This window comes from Clinocottus analis, unplaced genomic scaffold (genome assembly GCF_023055335.1).
Source record: "Clinocottus analis isolate CAN_PGR_092001 unplaced genomic scaffold, fCliAna1.0.p SCAF_21, whole genome shotgun sequence".
Taxonomy (NCBI): Eukaryota; Metazoa; Chordata; class Actinopteri; order Perciformes; family Cottidae; genus Clinocottus; species Clinocottus analis.
Genome location: NW_027175943.1, coordinates 359,892 through 382,391, shown reverse-complemented (window position 1 = coordinate 382,391; position 22,500 = coordinate 359,892). Strand labels below are relative to the sequence as shown.

Sequence of the window (22,500 nt, the reverse complement as noted above, 5' to 3'; positions counted from 1 at the left end):
ACATCCTGAAGGGTCTCCTGGAGGTGGTGGGAGGAGTCGTAGCCGGGCTGGTTCTGGGTCTGTTCCTGTGCTGGTTCCCCAGTAAAGACCAGGTGAGGGCGAGAACGTCTACATGTGGGGATGTGATGTATTGAACTATATAAATCTCTCTCTCTCTCTCTCTCTCTCTCTCTCTCTCTCTCTCTTTCTCAGGAGGACCTGGTCTTGAGGAGAACCCTCATGTTGTTGGGCCTGTCCATATTTTCGGTCTTCTTCAGTCATGTGATCGGTTTCGCTGGAGCCGGCGGTCTCTGCACGCTGGTTCTGTCCTTCCTGGCGGCTTTGGGCTGGAAGACCGACAAGGTACGAGAGAGCAGAACCCGCCGGTCCGGGTCGACCCGCCGGGTTCAGACCCGCTCACGGTGCGGTTGTGTTTGACCTTTTGGAAACCAAGCCCCTCCCCCTTATTCTTTAGGTCCTAGTCTTTCCAAAAAGGTGTTATTAGTGTTTGTGACCTCTGACCTCAGAGGTCAGAGGTCAGCGTCGTCTTTGCCTCCAGGCGCCGGTGGCCTCCATGGTGGGGCTGTCGTGGGACGTGTTCCAGCCGCTCCTCTTCGGGCTGATCGGAGCAGAGATCACCATCGCGAGCCTGGACCCCAGCACCGTGGGTGAGAACACACGCACATGCGTGGACAAAGTGTCAGCCTGACGTTCCTCTCCAGACCGGTCTAACGTTCTGCGTCGGTCCGCTCAGGTCTCGGTCTGGCCTGCATCGGCACCGGCCTGCTGGTCCGGCTGCTCGTCACCTTCCTGCTGGTTCACTACGGGGGATTCGACCTCAAGGAGAAGCTCTTCATCGCCGTGGCCTGGCTCCCCAAGGCCACCGTACAGGTCTGTGTGAGAACCGCAGAGACAGAACCCTAGAACCTCATCACAGACCACTAAGACTACAATCTTCTCCATGACTGCTCGACCCTTCTAAAGGAACTACTACACCAGTGGACCTCCAGAACCTCTTTAGTGACGACTGTAGACCACAAAGTCTCTAGAACCCTCTGAAGGACCTCCAGGACCTCTTTAGTGAAGACTGTAGACCACAAAGTCTCTAGAACCCTCTATAGGACCTCCAGAACCTCTTTAGTGATGACTGTAGACCACAAAGTCTCTAGAACCCTCTGAAGGACCTCCAGGACCTCTTTAGTGACGACTGTAGACCACAAAGTCTCTAGAACCCTCTATAGGACCTCCAGAACCTCTTTAGTGACGACTGTAGACCACAAAGTCTCTAGAACCCTCTGAAGGACCTCCAGGACCTCTTTAGTGACGACTGTAGACCACAAAGTCTCTAGAACCCTCTGAAGGACCTCCAGGACCTCTTTAGTGACGACGCTCACCTTCATGTGTTCCAGGCTCAATGGCGCCTGAGCGGTATGGCTTCTAGCTCAGGTTGTATAAAATTGTGTGTGTGTGTGTGTGTGTGTGTGTGTGTGTGTGTGTGTGTGTGTGTGTGTGTGCAGGCAGCTATTGGCTCCAAGGCGCTGGACTTGGCGAGAGAGGGGGAGGACGAGACCTTGGTTAAATTCGGTATGGACGTGCTAACGCTAGCCGTGTTAGCCATCCTGACCACAGCTCCCATCGGCGCGCTGGGCATCGGGCTGGCCGGGCCACGCCTCCTGACCCGGCAGGCCAGAGGTTTGTTTCTCTCTGTCTGTGTTTTCTTTTTATTAACTTCATTGTCATGGTTTGACGTTTTATTGGTGTTTTGTTCTTTATCACAGACACAAAGATGCACGCATCACACGTTTTACTGACATTTTCATTTGAATCTCAGCAGATGACACAGAGGGCGGAGCCACGACTCCAAGCAGCAACGGGATTGGTCAAGAAAAGGACAGCGTGACGCTGGAGAGCAAGCTATGAGGCCTCTGATTGGACAAACCAAATGAAGCTGTGTGTTATGCAGCAGAGGTTAAACCTCGTGTCGGTGCAGTTACGCTTTTGTTTCTTTGATGTGCTAATGCTAACGTGTACGAGCTAATGCTGCTAGCTAAAGGTAACAACAGTAATGTTGTGGTTGCTTTGTTGGACTCGGTGGAGGGTTTAGTTCATGTTTCTCTGATTGTAATTACTTTGTCCAACGCTTTGAGGAATTAAGATAAAATGTCCCAGAATTATTATGATGAGCTGCGATTTATGATCACGAATTATTAAAAAACTCAATAAAGTTACAAAGAGACTCTTTGAATTCGGACAAAGGGAACTTTTATTTTATTTACAAGTTTGATCTCAGGAAGCCGCTGAAGCTCCAACGCTCACGTCAACAGGAAGTAACACCAACAGGAAACACAACAAACAACAACAAAGACGCACAAATGTAGAATCCTCGAAGTAAAAGACCAACTCGTGTTCGGGTCAGCAGCGTTTCTGTCTGTTGTGACAAGACACTCGCGTGTTCGAGTCCCTCGGCCGGACCTGTGGAGCCACCGCGCCCTGCAGCCGCGTTGTGTTGCATTCTGTAAACGTGACTCACAAAGAGACACAACGAGTGTAACTTTCATCTCAACCTGCAGCGAGTGTTTCCTGTTTCCTGTTTCCTTCCACACCTTAGACCTCACGGACGCCAGAACAAGAAAAACCTCAACGACAGACAGAAACGAGCTCGCAGACCGCTGACAACAACAACAACCTAACAACAACCTGATAACAACCTAACAACAACCTGATAACAACAACATGACAACAACAACAACCTGACAACAACAACATGACAACAACAATAACCTGATAACAACAACATGACAACAACCTGATAACAACAACATGACAACAACAACAACCTGACAACAACAACATGACAACAACAACAACCTGACAACAACAACAACCTGATAACAACCTGATAACAACCTAACAACAACCTGACAACAACAACATGACAACAACAACCTGACAACAACAACAACATGACAACAACAATAACCTGATAACAACAACATGACAACAACAACAACCTAACAACAACCTGATAACAACCTAACAACAACCTGACAACAACAACATGACAACAACAACAACCTAACAACAACCTGACAACAACAACCTGACAACAACAACAACCTGATAACAACAACAACCTGACAACAACAACAACCTGATAACAACAACATGACAACAACAACCTGATAACAACAACAACCTGATAACAACAACATGACAACAACAACCTGATAAGCTCTCAGCACCATGAAGGACAAACGGTCCACTGAAACACAAGTTTTATAACAATCTGCTAATAAACTAACAAAGTAATAAAGTAATAAAGTACCAAAGTAATAAAGTAATAAAGTACCAAAGTAATAAAGTAATAAAGTACCAAAGTAATAAAGTAATAAAGTACCAAAGTAACAAAGTAACAAAGTACCAAAGTAATAAAGTAATAAAGTACCAAAGTAATAAAGTAATAAAGTAATTACGTAGTAAAGTATCCAGCTGTTTCCCAGGGTTTACAGTCTTTATGCTAAGCTAACTAGCAGTTAGCTGGAGCTTTATGTTCAGATTAAAGAGTTCTAATAATCTGAACATCTGATGAATACATTTATTATTTTATGCAGTTCTTTGTGTTCTATTGTGTATATGTGTGTATTTGTATATTTTGTGTGTTTAGTTTATTCCATTCGTTGTCTGTAAAGTGTGTCGCTGTTACTATGACAACACATTTCACTTGGTGATCAATAAAGTATAAATCCATCTGAAGATGTCAGGATCTGAACTTTATCATAAGTCTCAAGATGAATTCTCTTTGTCTCATTCTCTTTATCTCAAAGTTTCATTGTCTCATTGTCTCATTGTCTCATTGTTTCATTGTCTCATTGTTTCATTGTCTCATTGTCTTTGTCTCATTGTTTCATTGTCTCATTGTCCATTGTCTCATTGTCTCATTGTCCATTGTCTCATTGTCTCATTGTTTCATTGTCTCATTGTCCATTGTCTCATCGTCTCATTGTCTCATTGTCCATTGTCTCATTGTTTCATTGTCCATTGTCTCATCGTCTCATTGTCTCATTGTCCATTGTCTCATTGTCTATTGTCTCATTGTCCATTGTCTCATTGTCTCATTGTCCATTGTCTCATTGTCTCATTGTCTATTGTCTCATTGTCCATTGTCTCATTGTCTATTGTCTCATTGTCCATTGTCTCATTGTCTCATTGTCCATTGTCTCATTGTCTCATTGTCTCATTGTCCATTGTCTCATTGTCTCATTGTCCATTGTCTCATTGTCTCATTGTCCATTGTCTCATTGTCTCATTGTTTCATTGTCTCATTGTCCATTGTCTCATCGTCTCATTGTCTCATTGTCCATTGTCTCATTGTTTCATTGTCTCATTGTCCATTGTCTCATTGTCTCATTGTCCATTGTCTCATTGTCTCATTGTCTATTGTCTCATTGTCCATTGTCTCATTGTCTCATTGTCTATTGTCTCATTGTCCATTGTCTCATTGTCTCATTGTCCATTGTCTCATTGTCCATTGTCCATTGTCTCATTGTCTCATTGTCCATTGTCTCATTGTCTCATTGTCCATTGTCTCATTGTCTCATTGTCCATTGTCTCATTGTCCATTGTCTCATTGTCCATTGTCTCATTGTCTCATTGTCCGTTGTCTCATTGTCTCATTGTCCATTGTCTCATTGTCTCATTGTCCATTGTCTCATTGTCCATTGTCTCATTGTCCATTGTCTCATTGTCTCATTGTCCATTGTCTCATTGTCTCATTGTCCATTGTCTCATTGTCTCATTGTCCATTGTCTCATTGTCCATTGTCTCATTGTCTCATTGTCCATTGTCTCATTGTCTCATTGTCCATTGTCTCATTGTCCATTGTCTCATTGTCCATTGTCTCATTGTCTCATTGTCTCATTGTCCATTGTTCTCTGTGATGTCAGTCCTTCATCTCTTGATCAAACAGGATGTGAAGCTTTGTCTCTTTTCCTGCTTCTCTGTTTCAGATCGAGACGCCGTCACAGACGATGAGAGCGACACAAAATAAATGAACTTTCATTGTTTCATATCCTTCATCCTATGAATGGAGCGGGATGAAGAACGTATAATATTTCATTTCAGTACTTCGCTCCTCCTCCTCGAGGTTTCCGTGAACAGGAAGTCGTCGTCTCTCTGAGCATTCGCTCGGTCAGCAGACGCCATGAAGGCAGCGGAGCTGCTCGCCGGTGAGTAGAGACGACTTTACTGACGACACACAGCTTTCTGTACGCTATGTATGAAATATTATATATATATGCACATATAATACAAATATATATTATACTTTATTATATATATATAATACAAATATATATTATACTTTATTATATATATATAATACAAATATATATTATACTTTATTATATATATATAATACAAATATATATTATATTTCATTATATATATAATACAAATATATATTATACTTTATTATATATATAATACAAATATATATTATATTTCATTATATATATATGTAAATATATATAATACAAATATATATTATATTTTATTATATATATGTATATGTACATATATATAATAAATATATATATATATATATGTACATATGCATATATATATTTTATACAAAGGAAACCAAAGGATGTTGAAGTGTGACCTGTGAAGCTGAATATTTGAGTGTGTTACGTATGTTTCCACACACACACACACACACACACACACACACACACACACACACACGCTGACCTGCGATGTGTTGCAGTGCTGCTGGGCGTCCAAACGGCGGTCGGCGGTGGAGGTGAGTTTGGAGCTTCCTGTCTGTGTTTGATGAGCGATGGACGGAGACTAAACAGACATTTATTAATAAACATGTATTAATAAACATTTATTAATAAACATTTATTAATAAACATTTATTAATAAACATGTATTAATATAAATCTCAGCATTTGTTTTCATCAAATCATAACTGATATGAAATCTGTGTCAAAGATAAAATGTCTGATCATTGCTGTGTCACTTCCTGTCTGTGTGTTACTTCCTGTCTGTGTCACTTCCTGTCTGTGTGTTACTTCCTGTCTGTGTCACTTCCTGTCTGTGTGTCACTTCCTGTCTGTGTCACTTCCTGTCTGTGTGTCACTTCCTGTCTGTGTCACTTCCTGTCTGTGTGTCACGTTGGTTTCTTGGTTCCAACATGAAACACGTCGTTGTCGCCTTCAGAGATCAAAGTGAAGCAACAATGTTGTTGTTGTTGTCGTTCATCTGTCAACACATGACATCACCAAACACAAGTCTCTCAGTGCGTTGAGCCGCGTCGTCTCATGCTAGCTGCTTTTTGGGAAAATCGTTAGTTTGTAGTTTGAAAAGTTGCTCAATTGAGCAACACAATCAGTGAGATGTTGCTCAACATGGATCCTCCATCGCTGCGTTTCATGAGGAATCAGAAAAGATGCTTCTGGATCCACAGACGAAGCAACTTCTGTTAGAGCGGCAACTTCTGTTGGAGCGGCAACTTCTGTTGGAGCGGCAATTTGCTGCTTCATTCATAATCTGCTGGTTCATTTCCTGAGATCAGTTTTTGTTGCAGGAAGAAAAACTCGTTTGACTGAAGCGCAGAAACATATAGTGTACTTTACTGTACTCTACTGTACTTTACTGTACTGTACTGTACTTTACTGTATTGTACTTTACTGTACTGTACTTTACTGTATTGTACTTTACTTTACTTTACTTTACTGTACTTTACTTTACTGTACTGTGCTTTACTGTACTTTACTGTATTGTACTGTACTTTACTGTACTGTGCTTTACTGTATTTTACTGTTCCTTCAACAAAGGTACAAACCAACAAAGTAACTAAGTATAAAAGTAACAAAGTGAAAAAGTAACTAAGTAAAAAAGTAACTAAGTATGAAAGTAACTAAGTAGAAAAGTAACTAAGTAAAAAAGTAACTAAGTGAAAAAATAACTAAGTAAAAAAGTAACTAAGTATAAAAGTAACCAAGTAAAAAAGTAACTAAGTAAAAAAAGTAACTAAGTAAAAAAGTAACTAAGTATGAAAGTAACTAAGTATAAAAGTAACTAAGTAAAAAAGTAACTAAGTAAAAAAAGTAACTAAGTAAAAAAGTAACTAAGTATGAAAGTAACTAAGTATGAAAGTAACTAAGTATAAAAGTAACTAAGTAAAAAAGTAACTAAGTAAAAAAAGTAACTAAGTAAAAAAGTAACTAAGTATGAAAGTAACTAAATATAAAAGTAACTAAGTAAAAAAGTAACTAAGTAAAAAAAGTAACTAAGTATGAAAGTAACTAAGTATGAAAGTAACTAAGTAAAAAAGTAACTAAGTATGAAAGTAACTAAGTAAAAAAGTAACTAGGTAAAAAAGTAACTAAATAAAAAAGTACCTAAGTAAAAAAGTAACTAGGTAAAAAAGTAACTAAGTAAAAAAGTAACTAAGTAAAAAAGTAACTAAGTATGAAAGTAACTAAGTATGAAAGTAACTAAGTAAAAAAGTAACTAAGTATGAAAGTAACTAAGTAAAAAAGTAACTAAGTATGAAAGTAACTAAATAAAAAAGTACCTAAGTAAAAAAGTAACTAGGTAAAAAAGTAACTAAGTATAAAAGTAACTAAGTAAAAAAGTAACTAAGTAAAAAAGTAACTAAGTAAAAAGTAACTAAGTAAAAAAATAACTAAGTATGAAAGTAACAAAGTATGAAAGTACCTAAGTAAAAAAGTAACTCAGTAAAAAAGTACCTCAGTAAAAAAGTACCTAAGTAAAAAAGTAACTACGTAAAGAGTACCTAAGTAAAAAAGGAACTAAGTAAAAAAGGAACTAAGTATAAAAGTAACTAAGTAAAAAAGTAACTAAGTATAAAAGTAACTAAGTAAAAAAGTAACTAAGTCAAAAAGCAACTAAGTAAAAAAGTAACTAAGTATAAAAGTAACTAAGTAAAAAAGTAACTAAGTAAAAAAGTAACTAACTAAAAAGGTAACTAGGTATAAAAGTAACTAAGTATAAAAGTAACTAAGTATGAAAGTAACTAAGTATAAAAGTAACTAAGTATAAAAGTAACTAAGTATAAAAGTAACTAAGTATGAAAGTAACTAAGTATAAAAGTAACTAAGTATGAAAGTACCTAAGAATGAAAGTAACTAAGTAAAAAAGTAACTAACTAAAAAAGTAACTAAGTATAAAAGTAACTAAGTAAAAAAGTAACTAAGTAAAAAAGTAACTAAGTATGAAAGTAACTAAGTATAAAAGTAACTAAGTATGAAAGTAACTAAGTATGAAAGTAACTAAGTATAAAAGTAACTAAGTATGAAAGTAACTAAGTATGAAAGTAACTAAGTATGAAAGTAACTAAGTATAAAAGTAACTAAGTATAAAAGTAACTAAGTATGAAAGTAACTAAGTATAAAAGTAACTAAGTATGAAAGTAACTAAGTATAAAAGTAACTAAGTATGAAAGTACCTAAGAATGAAAGTAACTAAGTAAAAAAGTAACTAACTAAAAAAGTAACTAAGTATAAAAGTAACTAAGTAAAAAAGTAACTAAGTAAAAAAGTAACTAAGTATGAAAGTAACTAAGTATAAAAGTAACTAAGTATGAAAGTAACTAAGTATGAAAGTAACTAAGTATAAAAGTAACTAAGTATGAAAGTAACTAAGTATGAAAGTAACTAAGTATGAAAGTAACTAAGTATAAAAGTAACTAAGTATGAAAGTAACTAAGTATTAAAGTAACTAAGTATGAAAGTAACTCAGTAACGAGGTGTTTGTTCCCCTCCCAGTCCCAGTGACCATCACTCCCAGTACGTCTCAGTTCTTGGAGTATGAGAAGATCTCAGTGAGCTGTGGGCGGAGCTCCGGAGACTGGAGGGTGTGGAGGTTCACTGCAGAAAGGTGAGCTCACCTGTACACACACAACACCTCAAAGTACACAGCGAGGGGTTCAAGTACAACACCTTGAAGTACACAGCGAGGGGTTCAAGTACAACACCTCAAAGTACACAGCGAGGGGTTCAAGTACAACACCTTGAAGTACACAGCGAGGGGTTCAAGTACAACACCTTGAAGTACACAGCGAGGGGTTCAAGTACAACACCTTGAAGTACACAGCGAGGGGTTCAAGTACAACACCTTGAAGTACACAGCGAGGGGTTCAAGTACAACACCTTAAAGTACACAGCGAGGGGTTCAAGTACAACACCTCAAAGTACACAGCGAGGGGTTCAAGTACAACACCTTGAAGTACACAGCGACGGGTTCAAGTACAACACCTTAAAGTACACAGCGAGGGGTTCAAGTACAACACCTTAAAGTACACAGCGAGGGGTTCAAGTACAACACCTTGAAGTACACAGCGAGGGGTTCAAGTACAACACCTTGAAGTACACAGCGAGGGGTTCAAGTACAACACCTTGAAGTACACAGCGAGGGGTTCAAGTACAACACCTTGAAGTACACAGCGAGGGGTTCAAGTACAACACCTTGAAGTACACAGCGGTGTGACTGCGTGAGGCTGAACTGGTTTGTTCCCAGTAAGAAGCTGTCCCGCTGTGGCTCGGGGTGGGGCGACCACGCCCCCTCCAGCTGCGTCCTGAAGACGGCCAAGCTGACGGACAGCGGCGTGTACTGGTGCCAGGCCCGACACGGCGGCAGCAGCAACGCCGTCAGCATCAACGTCCTCGGTGAGGTCGCACACACTCTGCTTCTTTTGTGTCACGCTTCTCGTCTCCGAGGCTCCAGTCTCGTCTTCCTCGTGACTCGAGTCTCGTCTTCATCATGACTCGAGTCTCGTCTTCCTCGTGACTCGAGTCTCGTCTTCATCGTGACTCGAGTCACGTCTTCCTCGTGACTCGAGTCTCGTCTTCCTCGTGACTCGAGTCTCGTCTTCATCGTGACTCGAGTCTCGTCTTCATCGTGACTCGAGTCTCGTCTTCCTCGTGACTCGAGTCTCGTCTTCCTCGTGGCTCGAGTCTCGTCTTCCTCGTGACTCGAGTCTCGTCTTCCTCGTGACTCGAGTCTCGTCTTCCTCGTGACTCGAGTCTCGTCTTCATCGTGACTCGAGTCTCGTCTTCCTCGTGACTCGAGTCTCGTCTTCCTCGTGACTCGAGTCTCGTCTTCCTCGTGACTCGAGTCTCGTCTTCATCGTGACTCGAGTCTCGTCTTCATCGAGAGTCGCTGGCGGCGTCCATGATTCATATTTGTTGTTTTAAAGGGAATCAACGACAAGAAAGAGAAGTGAGTCAGTCGTGTGGAGCACAAAGAGGAAAGACACAATAGTGCTACCTGCATTCTCTCTCCTGACCACCAGGGGGCGACTCCTCTGGTTGTATAGAAGTCTATGCTTCATGTGTTAAAGCTGCATTCTCTCTCCTGACCACCAGGGGGCGACTCCTCTGGTTGTATAGAAGTCTATGCTTCATGTGTTAAAGCTGCATTCTCTCTCCTGACCACCAGGGGGCGACTCCTCTGGTTGTATAGAAGTCTATGCTTCATGTGTTGAAGCTGCATTCTCTCTCCTGACCACCAGGGGGCGACTCCTCTGGTTGTATAGAAGTCTATGCTTCATGTGTTGAAGCTGCATTCTCTCTCCTGACCACCAGGGGGCGACTCCTCTGGTTGTATAGAAGTCTATGCTTCATGTGTTAAAGCTGCATTCTCTCTCCTGACCACCAGGGGGCGACTCCTCTGGTTGTATAGAAGTCTATGCTTCATGTGTTGAAGCTGCATTCTCTCTCCTGACCACCAGGGGGCGACTCCTCTGGTTGTATAGAAGTCTATGCTTCATGTGTTAAAGCTGCATTCTCTCTCCTGACCACCAGGGGGCGACTCCTCTGGTTGTATAGAAGTCTATGCTTCATGTGTTAAAGCTGCATTCTCTCTCCTGACCACCAGGGGGCGACTCCTCTGGTTGTATAGAAGTCTATGCTTCATGTGTTAAAGCTGCATTCTCTCTCCTGACCACCAGGGGGCGACTCCTCTGGTTGTATAGAAGTCTATGCTTCATGTGTTGAAGCTGCATTCTCTCTCCTGACCACCAGGGGGCGACTCCTCTGGTTGTATAGAAGTCTATGCTTCATGTGTTGAAGCTGCATTCTCTCTCCTGACCACCAGGGGGCGACTCCTCTGGTTGTATAGAAGTCTATGCTTCATGTGTTAGAGCTGCATTCTCTCTCCTGACCACCAGGGGGCGACTCCTCTGGTTGTATAGAAGTCTTGACTTGATTTATTACCTTAGTAAACCAAGATGTGACAACTAAATTACTCTATTACAATGTTGCCAATCTTAATGCCACTCTGCCCTGTCTCTCCTTAAATCTCCCAATGATAATGATAATACTGATAATAGTAATAATGATAATTAATAATAATAATAATAATAATATTGATGTGTGTTCAGGAGGACCGGTGATCCTGCAGACGCCCGTCCTCCCCGTGACGGAGGGTCATGACGTCACTCTGTCCTGCAGGACTAAGACCTCCTCCCACCTCCCAGCCGGCTTCTACAAAAACGGCGTGTTCATCGGGAGAGCGCCGAAAGGTCACATGACCCTGCAGAGCTTCTCCAAGTCGGACGAAGCCGCCTACAAATGTAACATCGGCGATGACGTCTCGTCGGCCAGCTGGCTGCTGACGAAAGGTAAAGGTCAGGGGTCTTCACCTTCACCTTCATCTTCATCTTCATCTTCATCTTCACCTTTACCTTCACCTTCACCTTCATCTTCATCTTCACCTTTACCTTTACCTTTATCTTCACCTTCACCTTCATCTTCATCTTCATCTTCACCTTCACCTTCACCTTCATCTTCATCTTCACCTTTACCTTCACTTCACCTTCATCTTCATCTTCACCTTTACCTTTACCTTTATCTTCACCTTCACCTTCATCTTCATCTTCACCTTCACCTTCACCTTCATCTTCATCTTCACCTTTACCTTTACCTTTATCTTCACCTTCACCTTCATCTTCACCTTCACCTTCATCTTCACCTTCACCTTTATCTTCACCTTCACCTTCACCTTTATCTTCACCTTCACCTTTATCTTCACCTTTACCTTTACCTTCATCTTCATCTTCACCTTCACCTTCATCTTCATCTTCACCTTTACCTTCACCTTCACTTTCACCTTTATCTTCACCTTCACCTTTACCTTCACCTTTACCTTCACCTTCACCTTCACCTTCACCTTTACCTTCATCTTCACCTTTACCTTTACCTTCACCTTCACTTTCACCTTTACCTTCACCTTCACCTTCACCTTCACCTTCACCTTTACCTTCATCTTCACCTTTACCTTTACCTTCACCTTCACTTTCACCTTTACCTTCATCTTCACCTTTACCTTCATCCTCACCTTTACTTTACCTTCACCTTCACCTTTACCTTCACCTTTACCTTCACCTTTACCTTCACCTTCACCTTCACCTTTACCTTCACCTTCATCTTCATCTTCACCTTCACCTTTACCTTCATCCTCACCTTTACCTTCACCTTCATCTTCATCTTCACCTTCACCTTTACCTTCATCTTCACCTTCATCTTCACCTCAACGTTTCCGTCTTGACTCTTTGTGTTTGTCCACCAGACGGGTCCGACGTGGCCTCGCTCACGCTGTCCCCCGACTCCTCTCAGCTGTTTGAGTACGAGTCTCTGACTCTGACCTGCAGCATCAGCAACAGCGGCAGCAACAACGGCAGCAGCAGCAACAACAACAGTAGCAGCAGCAGCAACAACAACAGCAGCAGCAACAGCAACAACAACAGCAGCAGCAACAGCGGCGGCAACAGCGGAGGCAACAATGGCAGCAACAATGGCAGCAACAATGGCAGCAGCAGCGGCAATAGCAGCAGTGGCAATAGCAGCAGTGGCGGTGGCGGCAGCAGCGCTCGCGGGTGGAGCGGGTGGAGCGTCAGGAGGTCCACGGCGTCCAACGGGAAGATCTCGGGCTGCGGGGAGGAGTGGGGGACGGTCACCTCGGGAGGCTGCTTCCTCCAGACGGTCAAGCTGCCCGACAGCGCCACCTACTGGTGCCAGTCTGCCGCCCAGCAGCGGAGCAACTCGGTCAAGGTCACCGTGTACGGTAGGAACACCCCGGAGAACCCGTTCCACTTCATGAGAACCGTCGTAGACCGCCTCCGCCGTTCTTTCTTTCAGATAAACCGGTTCTCCTGCAGAGCCCCGTCCTCCCTGTGATGGAGGGACATGACGTCACTCTGTCCTGCAGGACCAGGACCACCTCCCAGCTCCCAGCTGCCTTCTATAAAGATGGCTCCTTCATGGGGGCGGAGCCCACAGGTCACATGACCCTGCACAATGTCAGCAGGTCTGATGAAGGCCTGTACAGGTGCAGCATGGGAGCTGCAGAGTCTCCACCCGGCTGGCTGTCCGTCACAGGTGACTCACAGGAGGGCGATGTGTTTGAGCTGCTTCTTCCGTCCTGTGTCTGTAAACGAAGAAGAGGAACTCTGGTTCTCCACGTTCACCTGAGCGTTTCTGTTCCAGACCCTCACGGCTCGGCTGCACCGGCTGCAGACTCCGCCCACTTTGTGTTGGCGGTGATGCGCCACCTGCTGGTGTTGTCCCCGTACTGCGTCTCCACCGTCCTCGTGGTGTCTCTTCACCGACACCGGCCCTCAGGTAACGCGGTCTGCGGCTTAGCTTAGCACGTTAGCACGCTGGCATTGGCTGACTGATGGTGATGATGATGATGATGATGAGAAGGAAAATCAATCAATCTCCATCACAACTTGCTTGATGTTGAATTATTTATCTGATGATTCATGAAGTGATGACGTAACTCTGCAGGAAGGAAGCAGCTTGTTTCTACGACGACGGCTTCGCCCGGCGAGGGATCGGACGATGACGTCACCGATGATGTCACCGATGACGTCACCACCGAGCATCACTTCTAAACGTTTCTCTCTTCTTGTTGTTTTTATGTCTTTGAAGCTTCTTCACAAAACTCAAGAATCCATATTTTAAACACAAATGTCTGACAGCAGAACAAGACATTTGTTGACAGACGTGAATGTAAACTGTTTTAAACTTTTGTCAATAAAGTTTTAGGTGAACTTTCCCTCCGAGTGTTTTGTTGCTTTAAATGTTTTTGGCTTCACAGTTTTGACCTTTAATGCTCAAACATGCAGTTTCATGAAGTCTGAAGACAGTAAATGTTTGACGTGGGCGCCCTCTGGTGGCGGGAAGGCGACATTATTTAAATGTTCAAACTCTTTAGATGAGTTTTTCACTGATGGTTGTATTGAATATTATATTTGAAAGACCTACAAAATACATATATGTTCTATAACTAGTTAGAAGGAATTTATCTTTTGATATTAATATTAACGGTATTATTACTTTTTCCTCAAAACTAAGACGATTCTCTTTTTTTATTTTACTTTGTAATTTATTCTCGCTGAGTTTGGAAATGTCTTTTTTTAGGAAAACAAAGACACAAGAAGACGTACGACCACCAGCTGAGACATAAACTCCTCCCACTTTAGGATACGAGTTCATTGATTGGACCTGAAATGGACGCGTCAACAAAGGAGAACAACAACAACACGACTCAGCAGAGTCTGAACCATCAGCTTTAATTTGAGCCAAAAACAAAAGAAATATGTTTAACGTCTACAAGTTAAACCAGTGGAGTTAAACTAGAACACCAGGAGTTCCACAGGGAGGCGTTCTGGGTCCTCTGGTTCTCTTCTAGGAAGGAGTCAAACATCTGAGCTTCACTGGAGTGATTGAGTGATACCTGTGAGACCCCGGCCTCCGCCCGGCCGACCCCCTGACCTGCCGGTGTACCTCGTCCCCGCTGCCGCCTCGCAGCCGACACCGGGTCCCCTCTGGCTGGGCGTTGTTAACGGTTGCTTCAGCGTTTGGGTCCTCCTTTACATCAACGCCTGACATGATCGGCTGCTACAAAGTCTGTAACTTCAGGGAAAGCTGGCGGCTCCAGGTGAGGAAACCATCGCTCATGAGAGTCCTTGATTGGATGGTGAAGGTACCTTGCTGATGGACTGCAGGACAGGAAGCCACAGGCCTGCTCCACCAGCCCTCACAGAGGAAGTGGTGGTTTGAGTTTCTCTGACTGAATCATTGTCGGGGTTTGATGTCACACCAGCGGGCGCTGCCATGGGACCAACACCTCTCCAACTGCTGATCTGTGAGTACAGTCTGGTCTGTTTCAGGGTGTGTTTGTTTTAGCGTGGACGCCATCTTCTCTTCAGCTGTTCTGTCATTTCTCTGCAGGTCTGGCTGCTGAGCGGCTCAACAAACCAGGGTCAGTGAACGTCTCCTCAGTCTCTCAGCTTATTGGACAGTGGAGTCTACTGGTGTGAGTCCACGGAGGGAGAAACCAGCACCACCATCAACATCACCGTCACTGGTAAGACCAGACGACCCCACCTGAGCTCCAGCGCCCCCCAGAGGCCGTGAGGGTCAGCACACAGCAGAGCAGCAGTAACAGCATGTTGTCTCTGCCTTCAGGAGGACCAGTGGGCCTGCAGAGCCCCGTCCTCCCTGTGATGGAGGGACATGACGTCACTCTGTCCTGCAGGACCAGGACCGCCTCCCAGCTGCCTTCTATAAAGATGGCTCCTTCATGGGGGCGGAGCCCACAGGTCACATGACCCTGCAGCAGGTCAGCAGGTCTGATGAAGGCCTGTACAGGTGTAGCATGAGCGCTGCAGAGTCTCCACCCAGCTGGCTGTCCGTCACAGATGAGGAGGTCAAAGGTCACTCTGGTTCCTACTGGCTCCCACTGACTCCCACTGGTTCCTACTGGTTCGTACTGGCTCATACTGTTTCCTAACTAGTTCCTAACCGACTCCTAACCGGCTTCTAACTAGTTCATACTGGTTCCTACTGATTCCTACCGGTTCCTAACTAGTTCCTACTGGTTCCCACTGGTTCTTACTGGTTCCTACTGGTTCCTACTGGTTGCTACCGGCTCCTGCTGTTTTAAACGTCGGCGCTGCTGCAGGGCGTCGACTGCTCTGCAGGAAAGTGTTGCTAAAAATAAAACAGATTAAAATAATTAGTTGAACACAGCAATAAGATGTGTGATGTATTAAATATGAACCAGTCGCTTCCTGTCAGCAGCCAGCAGGTGGCAGCACCTTCCCTTCATTAGACCCTCAAACACTTCCTGTTTGGTTCTTTATCTGTTTTGTTCTTTTGTATCTATGTGTGTGTGTGTGTGTGTGTGTGTGTGTGTGTGTGTGTGTGTGTGTGTGTGTGTGTGGTTGTGTGTGTGTGTGTGTGTGTGTGTGTGTGTGTGTGTGTGTTCCATGGAACTCTAACACTCCCACAATGCTCAGTGAGCTCTGAGGATCAGCAGCAGACGGTCGATGAAGAACGGTGAGTCTTTAAAGACGAGTTCACATCTCTCTGTTAGAGGTCGTGTATGAGGTCACATCTCTCTGTTAGAGGTCGTGTATGAGGTCACATCTCTCTGTTAGAGGTCGTGTATGAGGTCACATCTCTCTCTTAGAGGTCGTGTATGAGGTCACATCTCTCTGTTAGAGGTCGTGTATGAGGTCACATCTCTCTCTTAGAGGTCGTGTATGAGGTCACATCTCTCTGTTAGAGGTCGTGTATGAGGTCACATCTCTTTCCTAAATTGTGTTTTAATAGTTCTCTTCTGCGTTGGAAGAGAAGTACTTTCTCTCCGAAGTACAACTTTGAAATACTTCAGTCTGTTCTGGTTCTCCTCTTGAAGGGTTCTCCTCTTGAAGGGTTCTGCTCTTGAAGGGTTCTGGTTCTCCTCTTGAAGGGTTCTGCTCTTGAAGGGTTCTGGTTCTGCTCTTGAAGGGTTCTGGTTCTCCGCTTGAAGGGTTCTGGTTCTCCTCTTGAAGGGTTCTCCTCTTGAAGGGTTCTCCTCTTGAAGGGTTCTGGTTCTCCGCTTGAAGGGTTCTGGTTCTCCTCTTGAAGGGTTCTGCTTCTGCTTCTGAGGGTCCAGACCTAACAACCATCTGTTTCCGTCTTCATGTTCTGCTCGCTGCTCAGACCTCTGGTTCTGTAAACACTGGAGGTCAAAGGTCACGGCAGTGAGTGGTTCTACGTGTTGGGAGTTTTTTCTGTGGTATTTATACACAAACTGTGTTCACATGCAGCTGAGAGGAGAAACCTGACGAATGCTCCGTGTCATCCAACCGCATACTACTTGATATCTAATATCAGAGTACACAGAGTACACCGTTTGACTTGGTTTACATTCCACACACACACACACACACACACACACACACACACACCGTTGCTCTGTGAGTTCTTGGGCAAACATAACTTGCATTTGTTTATTTTGTTAATGTTTAAATGTAAAAAAAATATATATATATTTTATCTCATCAAAATATTGTATTGTTTTTAGAAATTAATTTTTTTTATAATAAAATGAAAATGTTTTTTTTTTTTTATCTCTACTATAATAAAATAATGAAGAGTGTTTACAGGAAGTAAAGGTGTGTTTCCTCCCCAGAAGCTCCGCCTCCTGCGTGGTCATGATGAAGCTCGCCCTATCAGACGGCAGCTTCGCCCTTACCCTCCCTCTGCGATTGGCTTATTACTTCAGGGGCGGAGTCTGGGACTTCCCTGATTGGCTGTGCCGTCTGTGCGTCTACGGCTTCTACCTCAACCTGTACACTAGGTAACACACACACACACACACATACACACACACACACACACACACACACACACACACACACAATTAAAAGATCGAATAAAGTGGAGCCGCTCTTCATCCTCAGCATCCTCTTCCTCACTCTACTGAGCGCGCTCCGTTGGCTCGCAGTGAACCACCCCCTTCGTCACCGTGATATGGTCACGCCCCCTCGCACCTTATTGGTCTGTCTGGGAGTCTGGCTGTTTGTGGGCGTGGCCTCTGTCCCCTTCTTGTCCAATGGGGTGACGGACAGGTGAGGCAGAAGGTTTTATTAAACCTCTTTTACATTTTGACCTGAATTACTTTTTTATTAAGATTACAAGATGTATTATTTTAAATAGTTTTCCAAATGTAGCACTTTTTTACTTCTTAAATCATAGCTCCATGTTGTGATTTGGGTTAGAGAACGTTCACGTTGTGTTATGGTTTATTAGATTGGACTTTACAGCTTCATCATTTAAACTAATAATCATCCTGAAAGTCATTTTTTATAGTTGGACCTGAAAGCTTTTCATTTCTCTCTGTGTCACATGTTCCTTTTATCATAACAACATGATTCAGAGCTGCAGCTGTGTTTACTCTCCAGAACACATTCATGAACAAACGTTTACTTCTTCTGAGTATTCTTAGATTTCCAGATCATTCCTGCTCCCCAGAGGATGAACCATTGAACTATTGAACGATTGAACTATTGAACCGTTTCAACGTTAGTGCTAACTCTGGCTGACCAGTGAACCCAGTGTGTACTTCAACTGCAGTACTTCTGACACGAAAGTACCCTCTACAAATATCTGAAGAAAGAAACACCATATGTACCTCAGAGATGAAGTAAAAAGTACTATATGTACTTCAGAGATGAAGTAAAAAGTACTATATGTACCTCAGAGATGAAGTATAAAGTACTGTAAGTCGCTCCGACTCCATGAGATGAGTCACATGACTTCCCTCGTTGGCGGCACTGAGCTCTGCGGCCTGCAGGGGTCACTGCAGCCCCGTAGTTTAGGCTTTACATTGAGAGAATTAAATCAAAATGGCCACCTGTCTGTTGGTTCTGTCTTTCAGGGCGGGGTCTCCTCGTTGCTTCGAGCTGTCTAGCCCTGGGGGCGTGTCCTGATCTTAAACTACGTGGCGTTGGCTCTCGGCTTCCTGCTCCCGTTCCTCACCATCATCGTCTGCTACAGCCGGATCGTCCGCCGCCTGACGTCCCGCTTCCACGGCGTCCAACAGCGCGGTCAACCCGCTGCTGTACTACTACGCCGCCGGCGCCTTCTGGGACCACATGAGGGGCGCGGGCTCGTCTCTGGTGGGGAAGGCCGCTGTGCGTCTACCTGGATCCTGATTGTGTGTTCACCTGTTGGTCTCCTGCTCGGCACCGAGTCTCCACCCCCGAGTCTCCACCCCCGAGTCTCCACCCCCGAGTCCCCACCCCCGAGTCTCCACCCCCGTGTCTCCACCCCTGAGTCTCCACCCCCGAGTCCCCACCCCCGAGTCTCCACCCCCGTGTCTCCACCCCCGAGTCTCCACCCCCGAGTCTCCACCCCCGTGTCTCCACCCCTGAGTCTCCACCCCCGAGTCCCCACCCCCGAGTCTCCACCCCCGTGTCTCCACCCCCGAGTCTCCACCCCCGAGTCTCCACCCCCGTGTCTCCACCCCCGAGTCTCCACCCCCGAGTCTCCACCCCCGTGTCTCCACCCCCGAGTCTCCACCCCCGAGTCCCCACCCCCGAGTCTCCACCCCCGAGTCTCCACCCCCGTGTCTCCACCCCTGAGTCTCCACCCCCGAGTCCCCACCCCCGAGTCTCCACCCCCGAGTCCCCACCCCCAGAGTCTCCACCCCAGAGTCTCCACACTGCTGTTCCTTCTAGCCACCGGACACCAGCAGTTCGTCCTCACAGCGTTTCAGGACCCTATAAAACTCTGACCCGATACTCAGCATTTCATCCGTCGCTGTCCGGTTCCTGGATCCAACCCTCTGGTTCCGTCTTGCAATAAACCTGTAAACTCCTCTCCTGGTTGCCGTGGTCTTAGTGAGAGAACCACCAGGTCTGTGATTCACATGCATTCATCCAGCCCGCAGCCCCTGCCACATATATATATATATATATATATATATATATATATATATATATATATATATATATATATATATATATATACCCTGTATGAGGTCTAGTACAGTATAAAGTCATGAGTCAACAGCGCCCCCTGGGGTCATGTTTGACTCATTACTTTGTTCCTCAAGGAGGTCAAAGGTCACCTGTGTGTGTGTGCGTGTGTTTCCTGACCCCACCCCTTCACACACACATATACACACGCACACGTACACACATGTACACACACACATACACACACACACACTCACACACACACCTCGTGATGTCTGCTGATGTTTTGACTGAACACACACCTCGTGATGACAACATATTTACCTGAGCGACAGAGAAAAGTATTAGTATTGTTTAATAATACAACAGTACCGCAGTAACTTATGAAGTTATATATATATATATTATATATATATATATATATATATATATATATATATATATATATATATATATATATATATATATATATATATATATAAGCCGAATGTTCTCAGACCAGCATGCCGGCAGTGAGCTCCTTGATGGGCGGACTGGTCTCACTGGATCTCTGAGATACTGAAGAAAACCTCAAAACACGAGAAATCTCAGGCGACTTCTGCAGCGACTTTTTTCTATGAATTCAAAACCGATTTATGGACGTGTATTGTGTTTATTATGAACAATAATGACATCCCCGCAGAGTGTAACTTTCACTGAATCCAGAAATGTGTGTGACGTGTGTGTGTGTTCAGATCCGACGGAGTCAGGCACGTCACCAGAACGCGAAGTTTGGACGAAACGAGGTTCCTCCGCTGTTCCGTGTGTTTGACGTCACAGCTGTCTGTCCGTCTGGAGCTCTGTTAAACACACAGGCTGCTGCTTTGACTTCCGGTATGCGCGCGAATCCGGTTGAGTCGTCAGAGGGGAGGGGTTAGGGACAAAGATCGTCAAAAGTTGATCCACTCCGTCAGAACGAAACAAGTTTCTAAGGCTCATAATTTATTTATTTGTGATACACATTTAATACTTTTTCATAATAGTACTGATATACAAATATAATATTACTGAGTATATGTGATTTGAGGTATTTGTACATTTGTTCTGTACTTGTTACTTCGATTTTATGTGATCATATGAATTAAGATATTAACACCAAAATAATATGAATATTACGTTTAGTTATACATAATAGTTAATAGTATACAAGTAAAGTTGAAACTATTAGTACTTTTACTCATATTTTTCCGTGTGGTATTGGTACTTTTACTTGTAACATAGTATTTCCAAAGTGTGGTTTGAGTATTTGTACACTGTGTTAATAGTAATTTTAATAAAACAGAATTTGTTTCCCTCGTGAAATTAGTACTTTTACTGTAACATAGTATTTATAAAATTGGACTTTAGTACTTTTACTGTAAGAAAGTATATGTACAATGTGGTATTAGGACTTTTACTGTTATATAGTATCTGTACAGTGTGGTATTTGTACTTTTACTGTAATAGGGTACCTGTACAGTGTGATATTAGTATGTTTACTGTAATAGTTGTTTGTACAGTGAGGTATTAGTACTTATAGACGTGTGGTACGAGTACTTCGTTGCATAGTAAAACTGATAGTTTTTGTCAGTAAATAATAGTCGGAGTGAGACCTCTGTCCGTCAGCCCATCGGAGCAGGAGAAGGGGGCGGGGCGTAGCGTCTCGAGCCCCAGAGCTGACTTCTGATTGGCTCTCCCTCTGTCACGACTCCTGCGCTCCTCCGTCACGGGGACGCGCTCGCATTCACACGCGCACACCGCCGCGCGGCCAGGCCCCCGGCCGCCTCTCTGCCCCCCCCCTCGCTGCTTCTTCTTCTTTTCGTTTTACGTTTTCAAAACTTCATTTTTCCGTTAAAAGTTCCCGCCCTCACCCGGTTGACCGGCACCGAGGCCCCGCCCCCCGCCTCCCCCCTCACCGGACCGGACAGACCACCGGATTACCGAGTTTACGGGCCGGGATTGTCCGCCCCGCACCGGGCCTCCACTACCGGCGGTCACTTCTACCGGACGGTGACGTCATCACCGGGGAAAAGTTCCTTTGCACCGGAGGAGAGAGAGTGAGTGAACTTCTCCTCAACACGACTGTGTGAGTCCGACCGGGAGACCGAAACCACCAGGACCGGGACCGGGACCAGGCGGACCGAGACCGAGTCCCGGTCCGCCTGCTGCCGAGACCTGAGCACCGTGTGGCTTCATACAACATTATTATTTACTTTATTATAATGTAATATAATATAAAGAAGTAAAAGTTACTGTAAAATAATATTTTAGATTTTAATTTATTTGAATAGAATATAAACATAAACCAAAACATAATAATATTTCATTTAATAGAATATAAAGTAGTACAAGGTACTATACAATAATATAATTTAATAGAATAGAAATAAAGTAACACAGTTTACTATACAATAATATGAGAAACTTTAATCTAAAAATAATTTACTGTATTTAAACACAACATAAAGTTTCATTGTTAATAATTTCTTTTTAGTCACCTTTAATAAAACATAACGACTTTATTAAAGTATGATACACAAGAAGATACTCAACTATAACGAGTCCTTTACAACATTTAAAACATACTATGACGTGTATTATTAGGATTAATGAACTTATAATTAATGTTTCATGAAGTTTATTAATTTCTCTGCAGGTTTTGATCAATGATGTGAGATTACTAATATTAATATTGATAACATTATGGACATCAGTGA

At 43.7% G+C, this 22,500-nt stretch overlaps 2 protein-coding genes across 3 annotated transcripts in view; both read left to right on the top strand.

Moving 5' to 3' along the window:
* LOC137792045 (sodium/hydrogen exchanger 9B2-like) overlaps nucleotides 1-2,155 on the top strand; it is a 5,476-nt gene extending 3,321 nt beyond the window's left edge. Inside the window, exons 8-13 of one of the 2 annotated variants that reach the window (XM_068587447.1) lie at nucleotides 1-92; nucleotides 193-342; nucleotides 539-647; nucleotides 734-870; nucleotides 1,497-1,671; nucleotides 1,814-2,155. The exon at nucleotides 1-92 is cut by the window's left edge and continues 15 nt beyond it. In XM_068587447.1, coding sequence (XP_068443548.1) covers nucleotides 1-92; nucleotides 193-342; nucleotides 539-647; nucleotides 734-870; nucleotides 1,497-1,671; nucleotides 1,814-1,899 — 749 coding nt within the window. In that variant the 3' untranslated portion in view covers nucleotides 1,900-2,155. Of the gene's footprint in view, nucleotides 93-192; nucleotides 343-538; nucleotides 648-733; nucleotides 871-1,496; nucleotides 1,672-1,810 lie in introns of both variants that reach the window. The other variant, XM_068587446.1, reaches the window with a different exon arrangement.
* Nucleotides 2,156-5,179: 3,024 nt separating this feature from the next.
* On the top strand, nucleotides 5,180-13,903 carry LOC137792535 (sialoadhesin-like). The gene is made up of 9 exons (XM_068588267.1): nucleotides 5,180-5,204; nucleotides 8,775-8,886; nucleotides 9,526-9,674; nucleotides 11,390-11,629; nucleotides 12,577-12,671; nucleotides 12,888-13,071; nucleotides 13,146-13,385; nucleotides 13,494-13,628; nucleotides 13,797-13,903. Exons 1-9 carry the CDS (start codon nucleotides 5,180-5,182, stop codon nucleotides 13,901-13,903), a joined length of 1,287 nt encoding a protein of 428 aa, XP_068444368.1.
* The last annotated feature ends 8,597 nt before the right edge of the window (nucleotides 13,904-22,500 follow it).